This window comes from Leucopleurus acutus (genome assembly GCF_964270905.1).
Source record: "Leucopleurus acutus genome assembly, chromosome: 14".
Taxonomy (NCBI): Eukaryota; Metazoa; Chordata; class Mammalia; order Artiodactyla; family Delphinidae; genus Leucopleurus; species Leucopleurus acutus.
The window spans coordinates 77011294-77026767 of record NC_139156.1 but is presented as its reverse complement, the minus strand read 5'-3'; the positions used below and the strand labels follow the sequence as shown (position 1 = coordinate 77026767).

At 39.4% G+C, this 15474-nt stretch overlaps 1 protein-coding gene across 2 annotated transcripts in view; it reads left to right on the top strand.

The window, feature by feature from the left end:
• The window catches only part of RYR2 (ryanodine receptor 2), a gene marked incomplete at both ends in the record, with an annotated part of 711173 nt that extends 697216 nt beyond the window's left edge, over positions 1 to 13957 (top strand). For both annotated transcript variants that reach the window (XM_082854592.1, XM_082854593.1), the window contains 4 exons: positions 486 to 550; positions 2655 to 2755; positions 3670 to 3721; positions 13862 to 13957. In XM_082854592.1, coding sequence (XP_082710718.1) covers positions 486 to 550; positions 2655 to 2755; positions 3670 to 3721; positions 13862 to 13957 — 314 coding nt within the window. The remainder of the gene's footprint in view (positions 1 to 485; positions 551 to 2654; positions 2756 to 3669; positions 3722 to 13861) is intronic.
• Positions 13958 to 15474: the final 1517 nt, after the last annotated feature.

The following is a 15474-nucleotide window of genomic DNA, read 5'->3' as shown; positions in this document are numbered from 1 at the left end:
GCAGTCAGTAGTGCTAGGGAAAGTTTATTGATGATGAACTTGCGAAAAAAATGATTTGAGAAAAACTCCTCACAGTTAATATGGGCATGTTTGATTTGCAAATTAGCACTTGACAATCTTATTAGTGGCATTTTCCTGTACTTTATGACCATCAATCGCCATTGCTCCTTCTTGGTGTGAAGCAGGTAGTAACATACCATTTCCTGATGCCAAGGTAACCCAAGGTTTTTCCTGCTGTCACATCATTTTTAAACCCCTTTTCAGGCAGTATGTATGTGCCCTGGGAACTGCATGTATGTCTGCCCCCCAAAGACAGAACGCTGCTGCCCTCGTAGGAGTATCTGGTGTGCGCTCACATCTTCTGCCAAGCTCTGAGCATCTCTCAGTGTCATGGTCCCTTTCCTTGGGAGGCTTAGCCAAGGGGCTGTGAATTTCATTATCCTTCTCTGGTTGATAGATTAAATCCCGTCTTTACTGAACACTAGGTTTAATTATCGATGCTTTTGGGGAACTAAGAGACCAACAGGAACAGGTCAAAGAAGACATGGAGGTGAGTCTCTCCGTTTCTGACTCTGCGTTTTTGTTGTTGTGGACACTGCCTGTCCCCACTGTCTTTTATCAAAGAATGACGACTGTGGGAGAAGGGGGAGGGACATGAACAATGCATGGCTTCATTGGCCTGTTTTTGATTCAGGCAATACACGTAGTTGGGCACGGCTGCTAGGCTGTGTGGTGGGCTCCAGGGACATACAAGCAGTAGTGTGGCGTCATCTGCCCCTCCAGGAGGGGGAGACCATTCATTCAAAATGGTGGATCCGCCGACAAATAAGTAACCAGGACATCGTGAGCAGTGTGATGAGCCCTTTATAGGAGGAAACCCTGCGTGCCGGGGTCTCTGGGGCTGGTGTCTAGTTGCCTCTTGTATGATCAGGGGCGTACTTAAAAGAAGGGATGCCCAAGCTGAGGCCTGAGGATCGCAGAGGTGTGGATTTGAGAGAGAGAGAGCGAGCTCAGGCCAGTTGTAGGCCACCTCCCCACTCCGACGTGCCCCACCATGCCCATCACCAGGGGTACCATTCACATTGGATTCTGTGAAAACGTCACCGCCTGACATTCTATATACCAAGACTCTGATCTCAGGGAATTTGATATGCAGATTTTTTTTCTTGGAAGCATAACTGGTTCGGGATGAAGCATTACTTTCTAGTAAAGGGGCTGGAGAAGGCGGCCAGCTAATTAAGAGCCTAAACATGCATTTGAGAGATTTACAGTGTGACTGACAGGCTGGGAAGCAAGAAAAGCGTTTTAAGCGGGGCAGTGAGGTGATCAGATTTCACATTTTAAAAAGATAACGATGGATTAAAATAGGGGGAGTGAGCTCGACACTGGCACACCCAGGGACAGGGAAGCAGCTGTCAGCATTTTCTAGGCAGGAGATGATGAGGCTTTTGCTAGAGACGTGCCACTGAGGATGCAGGAGGCAGTACTTTGGCATGAAAAGAACTTGGTGACTGGCCAGATGCAGAGGATGAAGCGTTTGGAGCAAGCGGGGACGTTGCTGAGGTTCCGTCCAGCATGAGCCTCTAGAGAGAAGCCTGGTGGCTCAGTTACACACAGAGTGACCGAGAGCGGTAACAAAGAGGAAGGGCGGTTTCCTGGGGAAAGCTGTTACGTGGGAACCTGTTTAGTTAAGAGACACTGAATGGTGTACAAGACTGGACTGCTGAATGGAGCCTTTCTGCTGTCAGCAGCTGTTGATCAGTAAGGCAGGGAGAATTATAAATTACCTTAATCATCTTGATTCTAGGCTCTCGCATCTAGGGCATCATAAACATGCCTCTAACGGTATGAAACAGCTTCTAATTTGCAGGGAAGATGGGCATCTGGAGCCACATGAGGACAATAACTATTGAATTCATTTGAGTTGATACACAGGAGATGCTAATGATAAAACGGAAGGCCTGCTTCTCCCTGGGTTTTGGGTACCAGGCCTGCAGACGGCAGACCTAGCGGGTGAAGAGAGATGGATGGGATGGGAGGGAAGCGGAGAGAGCAGCGGTCCTGTTTCTAGAGTGGACTGCCATCCCAGTACATGTATATCGGTTGTGTGCCTAGCATGATGCCTGGCATGTGGCGGACCTTCTCTGAATCATTGATTCAACACCTCACTGCTTGGTATTTGGTTTGGTCCTCCCCAGATGGAAGGAATTTGTGCCTACCCCGCTCCACCAGCTTGGTCATCAGACTTGGCTAGGATAGATACCAAGTTTGTGGTTTCAGCTGAGGACACATTCAGTCCTACCTAGATAACTTGAGCCAGTGTAATGAACAAGAGTGATCACCAAGCCTGGGCGTGTTCACTTAGGCTGGAGAAAAGAAGAAGACATTGCTTTTGCTTTTCGGCCATCATCATCTTGTTCTCTTCTTTCTGCCTCTGTTACTTCCTGCTGTTGGTTCCTATGTCATTTAAACCCCACGGCAAGAGGTAGTGGTGGCAACAGTTAAATTGATACTCAGGTGCTTGGCACAGTCTTCTGGGATGATCTTTTACGTAGACCGCATAAACCAAGTAGCTGCCCCTGAGGGGTGAGCTGTGTTTTCCTTTTGTTTTGCTTTCTGAACTCTGACCTTTGCATACTGCCTTTGTCTTCTAGACCAAGTGCTTCATCTGTGGGATAGGCAATGATTACTTCGACACCGTGCCCCATGGCTTTGAAACCCACACTTTACAGGAACACAACTTGGCCAATTACCTGTGAGTGTGCCTCACGCGGACTCCCCTACCTCTCCTGATACCCAGGCATCCCCCACCTCAGGAAGCTGGAGAAACAGGACAGAGAGCACCTCTCGGAGGGAAAAGACCCACAGCTAGTGGTTCTTTGGACTTAGGAGATGAAGTGCAGCCCTCCACGTGAACAGTACCTTCTAGAACATGAAATGAAAAGGTGGACAGGATGAGAATGTGTACCAAGCCTCTCAGAGAGCTTGGGCCGTGTTTTCCATTTCGAACAGGAATGCTCCAGCTGCTCCCTAGAGATATGTGAATCTTCACGTTTCTTTACTGAAGAACCACAGACCTCTTTAGGCGCCGCTGCAAACAGTTAAATGCTGTATTTTGTTTCTAATACATAGAAATCTATTACTTGAGACTAGCCAAAACAGTACTTCAGTCCAATATTATTTCTTAATCCGTTTCTAACCTGATTTTAATATCTAACAAACAGAAAAGATATAGAAAAAAAAGATATAGAGTAGCATTGTAGCAATTAAAATAAAGTGGGTTTTGGAATTCACAAGTGTGCAATATTAGACAAGTTATTGAACCTTTTTAATTATTGGTTTATCTAAATGAGGATTTCAATTCCTGCTCCATGAGTGAATGTGGAAACAGTTGCAGGCAGGGTCTGGCACTGAGCCTGATATAAAGCAGCTCCCAAGAGGTATAACGTAATCTGTGAACACATTATAGCTCCTTTGAAAAAAATATTTTAAAAGCTGATTAAGCTTTTGGTCCCCATGGCATTTTTTTTTTTTTTTTTGGCCCTGCAGGTTTGACCCAGTTATTTTCTCTGCCATGAAGAGTTATTAGTCCATGGCAGGATCAGAAGTACCTGTTTATGCTGATATTTCCATACAATCCATTTCTGATTACTCTCTCTGTATCTGTAGGTTTTTTCTGATGTATCTCATAAACAAAGATGAAACAGAGCACACAGGACAGGTAGGTAAAGAGTGACCATACGTCATCTAAAAGAATCTCTGCATTTTGGAATGTGTACATTAAACATTAACTTTGGAATTACTTTCAGATATTAGTCATGGTATCTTAGTATAACATTCCTGTTATCCTGGATGTGTATGCAAAGATTGCTGTAGTAGAAAAAGTAAAATTAGAATTGCACATTTATTAGCTGAAAATGCTGAGTTTGATAATTATAATATACTTGATTGCTTAATCAGATAGCAGATGATTTCAAATGAACTTCATTCAATAGTATTACAGTCATTTAAAAATAATTGCATATCCTGGGACAAGATGGCAGAGTAGAAGGACCCTGAGCTCACCTCCTCTCAGGAGCACACCAAAATCACAACTGAATGCTAAACAACCGTTGGTAAAAAAAAAGACTAGAACCTACCAAAAAAGATATTCTACATCCAAAGACAAAGAAGAAACCACAACGAGACAGTATAAGGGGTGCACTTGCAATAAGATTAAATCCTATACCCACCCCAGATGGGTGACCCACACACTGGAGAATAATTATATTGCAGAACTTCTCCCACAGGAGTGAGAATTCTGAGTCCTATATCATGCTCCCCAGCCTTGGGGTCTGGCATCAGGAGGAGGACCCCACCCCCACCCCAGAGCACTTGACTTTGAAGCCAGCAGGACTTGAGTGCAGGAGCTCCAAAGAACTGTGCAAAACAGAGATGCCACTCTTGGAGGGCACACACAAGGTCTTTGTGCCCCAGGACCCAGGGCAAGAGCAGTGACTTCATAGGAGCCTGGGCCAGACTCACCTGCTGGTCTTAGAGAGTCTCCTGGGGAAGCAGGTGTAGCTCACTATGGGGACAAGGACACCGGTGGATTCACTGGCCTGAGCTCTCCCAGAGGCTGCACCAAGACCTGGCTCCACCCAACACCCAAACCACCAACAGGGTGAGAATGCAGGCCCACCCATCATCAGCAGACAGGCTGTCTAAAGGCTTCCTGAGTCCACAGCCACCTCTAGACACGCCCCTTACATGGCCAGCCCACCAGAGGGCCAAGACCCAGCTCCATCCACCAGTGGGGAGGCACCAGTTCCTCCCACCAGGAAGCCTGCACAAGCCTCACCCACTAGGAAGAAAGAAGACACCAGAAGGAAGAAAACTACAATCGCCTCCACACTGTGGAACTGAGTCTGCAAACACAGGTCAGAAACTACCCTGATGAGAGGGTGATGAGAGGGGAGTGTACTGCTGGGACACATAGGACATCCCCTACAGAGGGCCACCTCTCCAAGGTCAAGAGACATAACTGACCTTCCACATACATAAAAATACAAATAGAAATTCAGACAAATGAGATGGCAGAGGAATATGTTCCAGACGAAGGAACAAGATAAAACCCCAGAAGAATAACTAAGGGACGTGAAGATAGGCAACCTACCTGAGAAAGAAAGAGTTGAGAGCAATGATCATAAAGATACAAGAACTCAGGAAAAGAATGGATGCACAGAGTGAGAAGGAACAGGAGGTTTTTACCAAAGAGTTAGAAAATATAAATAACAACCAAACAACTGAACAATACAATAAGTGAAATGAAAAATACAGTAGAAGGAATTGATAGCAGAATAAATGAGGCAGAAGAATGGATAAGTGAGCTGGAAGATAGAGTGGTGGAAATCACTGTTTCAAAACTGAATAAAGAATGAAAAGAAATGAGGACAGTTTAAGCAGCCTCTGGGACAATGTCAAAGGCACCAACATTCACATCCTAGGGGTCCCAGAAGGGAGAGAGAGAGAAAGGGCCTGAGAAGATATTTGAAGAGATAATAGCTGAAAAATTCCCTACCATGGGAAAGGAAACAGTCACCTAAGTCCAAGAAATATAGACTCTCAGGCAGGATTAACCCAAGGGGGAACACACCAAGACACACAATAATAAAACTGACAAAAATTAAAGAAAAATATTAAAAGCCACAATGGGAAAGCAACAAATAACATACAAAGGATTCTCCATAATACTATCAGTTAATTTCTCAGCAGAAACTCTGCAGGCCAGAAGGGAGTGGCATAATATATTTAATTTAAAGTGATGAAAGGGAAAAACCTACAACCATGAATGCTCTACACAGCAAGGTTCTCATGCAGAGTTGATGGAGAAATCAAAAGCTTTACAGACAAGCAAAAGTTAAGAGAATTCAGCACCACCAAATCAGCTTTATAGCAAGTGCTAAAGGAACTTCTCTAGGCAGAAAGGAAAAGGCAACAAGTAGAAAAAAATTACAAAATGGGAAAGCTCACCTGTAAGGCAAACATACAGTAAAGGTAGGAAATCCTTCATACACAAATAGGGTAACTAAACCAGTAATTGTGAGAGGAGAGTACAAATGTAGGATATTTGAAATGCATTTGAAATTAGGAGATCAGCAACTTAAAACAATCAAGTATATATATAGACTGCTATGTCAAAACCTCATGGTAACCACAAATCAAAAATCTATAATTGATATACACACATAAAAAAAGGAATTCAAACACAACACTAAAGATGGTCATCAAATCACAAGACAGGGGAACAAAATAGGAAAGGAAGAAAAGACCAACAAAAGCAAATCCAAAACAATTAACAAAATGGCAATAAAAATATACATATTGATAATTTCCATAAATGTAAATGGATTAAATGCTCCAACCAAAGGACACAGACTGGGTGAATGGATACAAAAACAGGACCCGTATAAATTCTGTGTACAAGAGACCCACTTCAGATCTAGGGACACATACAGACTGAAAGTGAGGGGATGGAAAAAGGTATTCCATGTAAATGGAAATCAAGAGTAGCAATACTCAGATTAGACAAAATAGAGTTTAAAATAAAGACTGCTATGAAAGACAAAGAGTGACACAAAATAGTAATCAAGGGAATAATCCAAGAAGAAGATACAACCATTGTAAATATATATGCACCCAACATAGGAGCACCTCAATGTAGAAGGAAATGTTAACAGACATAAAAGGAGTAATTGACAGTAGCACAATATTAATGGGTGATTTTAACACCCCACTTACATCAATGGACAGCTCATCCAGACAGAAAATCAATAAGGAAACACAGGCCTTAAATGACACATAAGACCAGATGGACTTCATTGATATTTATAGAGCATTCCATCCGAAAGCAGCAGAATACACATTCTTTACAAGTGCACATGTAACATTCTCTAGGATAGATCTCATGCTGGGCTAAAAAGCAAGCCTCAGTAAATGTAAGAAAACTGAAATCATATCAAGCATCCTTTGTGACCACAATGCTATGAGATTAGAGATCAATTATAGGAATAAAACTGTAAAACACACACAAACACATGGAGGCTAAGCAATATGTTACTAAACAACCTATGGATCACTGAAGAAATCAAAGAGGAAATTTTTTAAAAATACCTAGAAACAAATGGCAACGAAAACTTGACAACCCAAAAACTATGGGATGCAGCAAAAGCAGTTCTAAGAAGGACGTTTATAGCAATACAGTCTAACCTCAGGAAACAAGAAAACTCTCAAACATCCTAACCTTACACCTAAAGCAACCAGAGAAAGAAGAACAAACAAAACCCAAATTTAGTAGGACAGAAATCAAGATCAGAGCAGAAATAAATGAAATAGACACAAAGGAAACAATAGCAAAGATCAATGAAACTAAAAGCTGGTTCTCTGAGAAGATAAACTTGATAAACCTTTACCCAGATTCATCAAGAAAAAAAGGGAGAGACCTCAAATCAGAGGTCAGAATGGACACCACAGAAATACAAAGGATCATAAGAGACTAGTACAAGCAACTATATGCCAATAAAAGGGAGAACCGGGAAGAAATGGACAAATTCTTAGAAAGGTACAACACTGCACCAGCAAGAAATAGAACATATGAACAGATCAGTCACAAGTAGTGATACTGAAACTATGCTACCACCAACCGATGGATCACTGAAGAAATCAAAGGGGAAATTAAAAAATACCTAGAGACAAATGACAATGAAAACACGAGGTTCCAAAACCTATGGGATGCAGCAAAAACAGTTCTAAGAGAGAAGTGTATAGCCATGTAAACTTTATAGTTACAGCCATATAGGCTCAAGAACCAAAAAAAACCTCACACAACCCAACCTTACACCTAAATCAACTCGAGAAAGAACAAACAAACCTCAAAGTTAGTAGAAGGAAAACAATCATAAAGATCAGAGCAGAAATAAATGAAATAGAGATGAAGGAAACAATAGAAAAGATCAATGAAACTAAAAGCTGGTTCCTTGAAAAGATAAACAAAACTGAATAAATCTTTAGCCAGATTCATCAAGAAAAAAAGGGAGGGCACCCAAATCAATAAAACTAGAAATGAAAAGGGAGATGTTAGGTAGGAAACCACAGGAACACAAGGGACCATAAGAGACTAATACAAGAACTATATGCTAATAAATGGACAACCTAGAAGAAATGGACAACTTCTTAGAAAGGTACAAGGAATAAACAGAAATAGGAACAGACCAATTACAAGTACTAGAATTGCACCTGTGATTTAAAAACTCCCAAAAAACAAACAAAAGTCCAGGACCAGATGGCTTCACAGCAAAATTCTACCAAACATTTAGAGAAGAGTTAACACCTATACTGAAACTAATCCAAAAAACTGCAGAGGAAGAAACAGTTTCAAACTCATTCTGTGAGGCCACCATCACCCTGATACCAAAACCAGACAAAGATACCACAAAAAAAATTACAGGCCAATGTTACTGATGAACATAGACACGAAAATCCTCAACAAAACACTAGCAAACCAAATCCAACAATACATTAAAAGGATCATACACCATGATTGAGTGGGATTTATCCCAGGGATGCAAGGGTTTTTCAATATTCCCAAATCAATCAGTGTAATACACCATATTAACAAATTAAAGGGTAGAGACCATATGATCATCTCAATAGATGCAGAAAAAGCTTTTGATAAAAGTCAACATCCACTTATGACAAAAACCCTGCAGAAAGTAGGCATAGAGGGAACCTACCTCAACATAATAAAGCCCACATATGACACATCCACAGCTAACATCACACTCAATGGTGAAAACCTAAAAGCATTTACTCTAAGATCAGGAACAAGACAAGGATGTCCACTGTCACCCCTTTTACTCCATGTTGTTTTGGAAGTCCTAACACCAGCAATCAGAGAAGAAAAAGCAATAAAAGGAATTCAAATTGGAAAAAAAGTAAAACTGTCACTGTTTGTAAATGATGTGATATACTACACATAAAAAATCCTAACGATGCTACCAGAAAACTACTAGAGTTCATCAAGGAATTCAGTAAAGTTGCAGGATACAAAATTAACACACAGAAATCTGTTGCATTTCTACACACTAACAACAAATAATCAGAAAGAGAAATTAGGAAACAATCCCATTACCTAAATGTCCATTGACAAAGGAATGGGTAAAGAAGATGTGGTACATACAAACAGTGGAATATTACTCAGCCATAAAAAAGAATGGAATAATGCTATTTGCAGCAACATGCACGGACCTAGAGATTGTCATACTGAGTGAAGTAAGACAGCGAAAGACAAATATCATATGATATCGCATATATATGTGGAATCTAAGAAAATGGGTCAAATGAACTTATTTACAAAACAGAAATAGAGTCACAGATGTAAAAAACAAATTTATGGTTACCGGGGGGAAGGGGAGAGGGATAAATTGGGAGATTGGGATTGACATATACACACTACTATATGTAAAATAGATAATCAACAAGGACTTACTGTATAGCACAGGGAACTCTACTCAATACTCTGTAGTGACCTATATGGGAAAAGAATCTAAAAAAGAATGGATATATGTATATGTATAATTGATTCACTTGAGGAAACACAATATTGTAAATCAACTACACTCTAATAAAAAGTTAAAAGAATTTCATAAGGACAAAAACAAACAAAGGAAACAATCCCATTTACCATCACATCAAAAAGAATAAAATACCTAGGAATAAACCTACCTAAGGAGACAAAGACCTGTACTTCGAAAACTATAAGATGCTGATGAAAGAAACCAAGAGGACACAAAATGATGGAAAAATATACCATGTTCTTGGGTTGGAAGAATCAATATTGTCAGAATGAATAAACCAAGCATCCCTAGTGGTGCAGTGGTTAGGAGTCCACCTGCCAGCACAGGGGACATGGGTTTGAGCCCTGGTCCAGGAAGATCCCACATACCGCAATGCAACTAGGCCCGTGCACCACAACTACTGAGCCTGTGCTCTGGAGCCTGCGAGCCACAACTACTTAAGCCAGTGCGCCTAGAGCCTGTGCTCTGCAACGGGAGAGACCACCGCAATAAGAGGCCCATGCACCACAATGAAGAGCAGCCCCTGCTCACCGCAACTAGAGAAAGCCTGCGTGAATCAATGAAGACCCAGTGCAGCCAAAAATAAATAAAATAAATTTTTTGAAAAATGAATAAACTACCCAAGGCAATCTAGAGATTCAGTGTAATCCCTATCAAATTACCAATGGCATTTTCAAAGAACTAGAACAAAATTTTTTTTAATTTGTATGCAGACACAAAAGACCCCAAATAGTCAAAGCACTCTTGAGAAAGAAAGATGGAACTGGAGGAATCAGGCTCCCTGACTTCAGTCTACACTACAAAGCTACAGTAATCAAGACAGTATGGTACTGGCACAAAAACAGAAATATAGATCAATGGAACAGGACAGAAAGCCCAGAGATAAACCCACACACCTATGGTCAACTAATCGATGATTAAGGAGGCAAGAATATGCAATGGAGAAAAGACAGTCTCTTCAACAAGTGGTGCTGGGAAAACTGGACAGCTACATGTAAAAGAATGAAATTAGAACACTACCTAACACCATACACAAAAATAAACTGAAAATAGATTAAAGACCTAGTTGTAAGGCCGGATACTATGCAATTCCTAGAGGAAAACAGAGGCAGAACACTCTTTGACATAAATCACAGCAAGATCTTTTTAGATAACACCTCCTAGAGTAATGAAAATAAAAACAAAAATAAACAAATGGGACCTAATTAAATTTAAAAGCTTTTTCACAGCAAAGGAAACCATAAACAAAATGAAAAGGCAACCCTCAGAATGGGAGAAAATATTTGTAACTGACAAGGGATTAATCTCCAAAATATACAAAGAGCTCATGCAGCTCAATATCAAAAAAACAAACAACCCAATCAAAAAATGGGTGGAAGACCTAAATAGACATTTCTCCAAAGAAGACATACAGATGGCCTAGAGGCACATGAAAAGATGCTCAACATCACTAATTATTAGAGAAATGCAAATCAAAACTACAGTGAGGTATCATCTCACAACGGTCAGAATGGCCATAATCAAAAAACTCTATGAACAATAAATGCTGGAGAGGATGTAGAGAAAAGGGGACCCTCCTACACTGTTGGTGCGAATGTTAATTGGTACAGCCACTATGGAGAATGGTATGGAGGTCCATCAAAAAACTAAAAATTGAACTACCATATGACCCAGCAATCCCACTACTGGGCATATACCCTGAGAAAACCATAATTCAAAAAGATACATGCACCCCAATGTTCATTGCAGCACTATTTACAATAGCCAGGACATGGAAGCAACCTAAATGTCCATCAGCAGAGGAATGGATAAAGATGTGGAACATATATACAATGGAATATTACTCAGCCATAAAAAGGAACGAAATAGTGCCATTTGCAGAGACGTGGACAAACCTAGAGACTGTCATACAGAGTGAAGTAAATCAGAGAAAGAAAAAATATCATGGAATATCAGTTATACATGGAATCTAGAAAAATGGTACAGATGAACTTATTTGCAAAGCAGAAGTAGAGACACCGATGTAGGGAACAAACTTATGGATATCAAGGGGGAAGGGGGGTGGGATGAACTGAGAGATTAGGATTGACACATATACACTACTACGTATATAATAGATAACTAATGAGAACCTACTGTGTAACACAGGGAACTCTACTCTATGCTCCGTGGTGACCTAAGTGGGAAGGAAATCTAAAAAAGAGGGGATATATATATATATATTTTCATGATAATTATATTCATAGTAATTATTTCATTTATATATATATATATATAAATTCACTTTGCTGTACAGCAGAAACTAACACAACATTGTAAACCAATTATATACTCCAATAACAATTAAAAAAAAAGAAATCCCAGAAATAAACCAACGCACCTTTGGTCAATTAGTTTACAACAAAGGAGGTACAATATACAATGGAGAAAAGACGGTCTCTTCAATAAGTGCTGCTGGGAAAACTGGACAGCTACATGTAAAAGAATGAAATTAGAACACTCCCTAACACCACACACAAAAATAAACTCAAAATGGATTAAAGACCTAAATGTAAGCCTGGATACTGTGTAACTCCTAGAAGAAAACATAGGCAGAACACTCTTTGACATAAATCACAGCAGTATCTTTTTGGATCTGTCTCCTAGTGTAATGGAAATAAAAACCAAAATAAACAAGTGGGACCTAACTAAACTTAACATCTTTTGAATAGCAAAGGAAGCCATAAACAAAATGGAAAGAAAACCTACGGACTGGGAGTAAATATTTGCAAATGATGCAGCTGACAAAGGACATACAAAATATATCCAAAATATACAAACAGCTCCTACACCTTAATATCAAAAAAAACACCAACCCAGTCAAAAATGGGCAGAAGACCTAAATAGATGTTTCTCTAAAGAAGACATACAGATAGCCAAAAAGCACATGAAAAGATGCTCAGCATTGCTAATTATTAGAGAACTGTAAATCAAAACTACAATGAGGTAACACTTCCCACCGGTCAGAATGGCTGTCATCAAGAAGTCTACAAATAATAAATACTGAGAGGGTGTGGAGAAAAAGGAACCCTCCTACACTGTTGGTGGGACTGTAAATGGGTACGGCCACTATGGAGAACAGTATGGAGGTTCCTTAAAATACTAACAATAGAGCTACCATATGATCCTGCAATTCCACTCCTGGGTATATATCTGGAGAAAACCATTAATTTGAAAAGATATGTACCCCAATGTTTACTACAGCACTATTTACAATAGCCAAGACATTGAAACAACCTAAATGTCCACTGACAAATGAGTGGATACAGAAGATGTGATACACACACACACACACACACACACACACACACACACACGTGCACAATGGAATATTACTTGGGCATAAAAAATTATGAAATAATGCTTTTTGCAGCAACATGAATGGACCTAGAGGTTATGATACTAAGTTAAGTAAGTCAGACAAAGACAAAAATCATATGATATTTCTTATATGTGGAACCAAAAATAAAATGATACAAATAAATTTATATACAAAACAGAAACAGAGCCACAAACATAGAAAACATATCTATGGTTACTAAAGAGGAAAGGAGTGGAAGGGATAAATTAGGAGTTTGTGATTAACATATACACACTACTATATATAAAATAGATAGCAACAAATACCTACTGTATAGCACAGGGAACTATTCTCAATATTTTGTAATAACCTGTAAGTGAAAATAATCTGAGAAAAAAATATATGTATGTGTATAACTGAATCACTTAGCTGTACACCTGAAACTAACAACACTGTAAATCAACTATACTTCAATTTTAAAAATTAAAATAAATAATTGCATATTAAATGTTTAAGGTTCTGCCCGAGCTATTTGAAATTCTCCCTCCACAAATATTCACCTGCCATTGTTAATAGTTTGAATTTGAATGGTACAATTAAACAAAAACAATAGTTTTAAGGAACCCTCGAAATCATATATCACAAATAGGTTTTTATCATTATTATATTACAGTCAGGATGAAGATTGATTATTTATTAGTAGAAATAAATAAGACCTGGTATAATTAGGAACTATCTAAATGAATTTGGGATTATAACTATGTGTAATACACCATTATACGTATGTGGCACATATATATATGTATGTAAAATAACAAATTTGAGTCTCTTTCTATCTTATATTTTGTGGTAACACAGAGATCCTAGGGAAAGACATGTTCTTAACACATTGCCTTTACTTTTACAGGAATCTTATGTTTGGAAGATGTATCAAGAAAGGTGCTGGGAATTTTTCCCCGCTGGGGATTGTTTCCGGAAACAGTACGAAGACCAGCTAAATTAATCTCAGTCCCAGATCACCTCCGAAAACAAACACACACACACACACACACACAGACACGCTCTCTCTGTCTTTGTCTCTGTTCTTCTGTTTCTAGACTCTCTCTCTCTCTCTCTCTCTCTGTTCCCTTGGAAACATCTGCTGATTTTCTGAATTGCCAGCATTATATGCTTTCTCGGAGCAGTGAAGCTGTGTTTCTGAAGACTTGACTGTGCTTTTCCCCCCACCTAGTGTATTTTCTTTGAGAATAATGACTGAAGAATAATCTAAATTCATACAAGGACAAAATAGGAACTTTGGAAAGAAAACCATTCTGGAGACTCTCAATTGTTACACACACAGATTTCCTTCTGAGACTCCTGGAAATCAGCTTGCACTATGGGGCTTTCACAGAGAAGCGTGGCAGCCACACTCATCCGGCCTCTTTATTTCACCATCCAGAAAGGAACTCTCTAATGGTCACAGAGCACTGTAGCACTTACCAGATTGCCGTGGACACCAGTTACGAAGGGAAATAGTGCCTTACTATATGTGGGTTGAGCTATGCAGAAGATATGTGCATGAAAAAACATCTTTATTTTCCTTATGTCGACTTTTTTTCTTAGTTAGATTGATTTTTGTGAGGGTTTTTTTTTTTTTTTTCATGCTTTTCTTTGGTGGGGGAGGGTGAGAAAAGCAGTTTGCGTGCACCTTTTAAAAAAGACGGGTGGCCTGTCTCAGGATGAGAGGAGGTTCTTCTCATTCATCCAGATTCCCATTTCCCCTCCCCCTGTGCTCTTATTCTGGTAATGCTCTGATGCAATATTGCAACTTTATGAAATCTTTGTATGAAAACAAAAAGACTGCAAAAAATATACTTTCAAAAGAAATAATTCATTGCATGTTTATTATGCAAGTTTAAACGAACCAAGAAAACCTTCAGAAGCAAGTTGATCCACGTGAAAGAACTTTCATGATAATTATATTCATAGTAATAAAGTGTCGTGGGCTTAATTGTATATTTGGAGCCAGTGTCATCCACCAACAATGTGATACATTATGAACTTGACAGTAGTTCTGGGTTTTTCTCTTTCTTTCGGCCACCTGTGATCAGTTGTGGATTAAGGACTTCTTGTCAGGCCATTTTTTTAATATCAAAGCTGAAGCAATATCCATTCAGGGATTTCATCAGTTGCATCAAAAAACACGGATAATAATATATCAATCACTCCATTTTGAGTCCTTTTAAATGTAATGCGAATCTTTACAAATAAAAAAGAGATTCAGAATGGAAGCAAGGTCATTTTGCAAATATTGGAGCTCTTTTATTACAAGGTCTGCTTGTTAATTTTAGAATTGTAAAACTGCTCTGATTAAACTATTTAACTTTCTCACCCTCTTTCTCCATTTCACTTATAACTGGGATGCATCAAAAAGCCTTGAGCTTGTAAGTTGTGTGTGTCTAGCGCAATCCAGACACTACCTTAAGGCCTGTCATACGTCCCTGTAGCTAGCAAGTTTTCTGCTTTTATGATTACGGA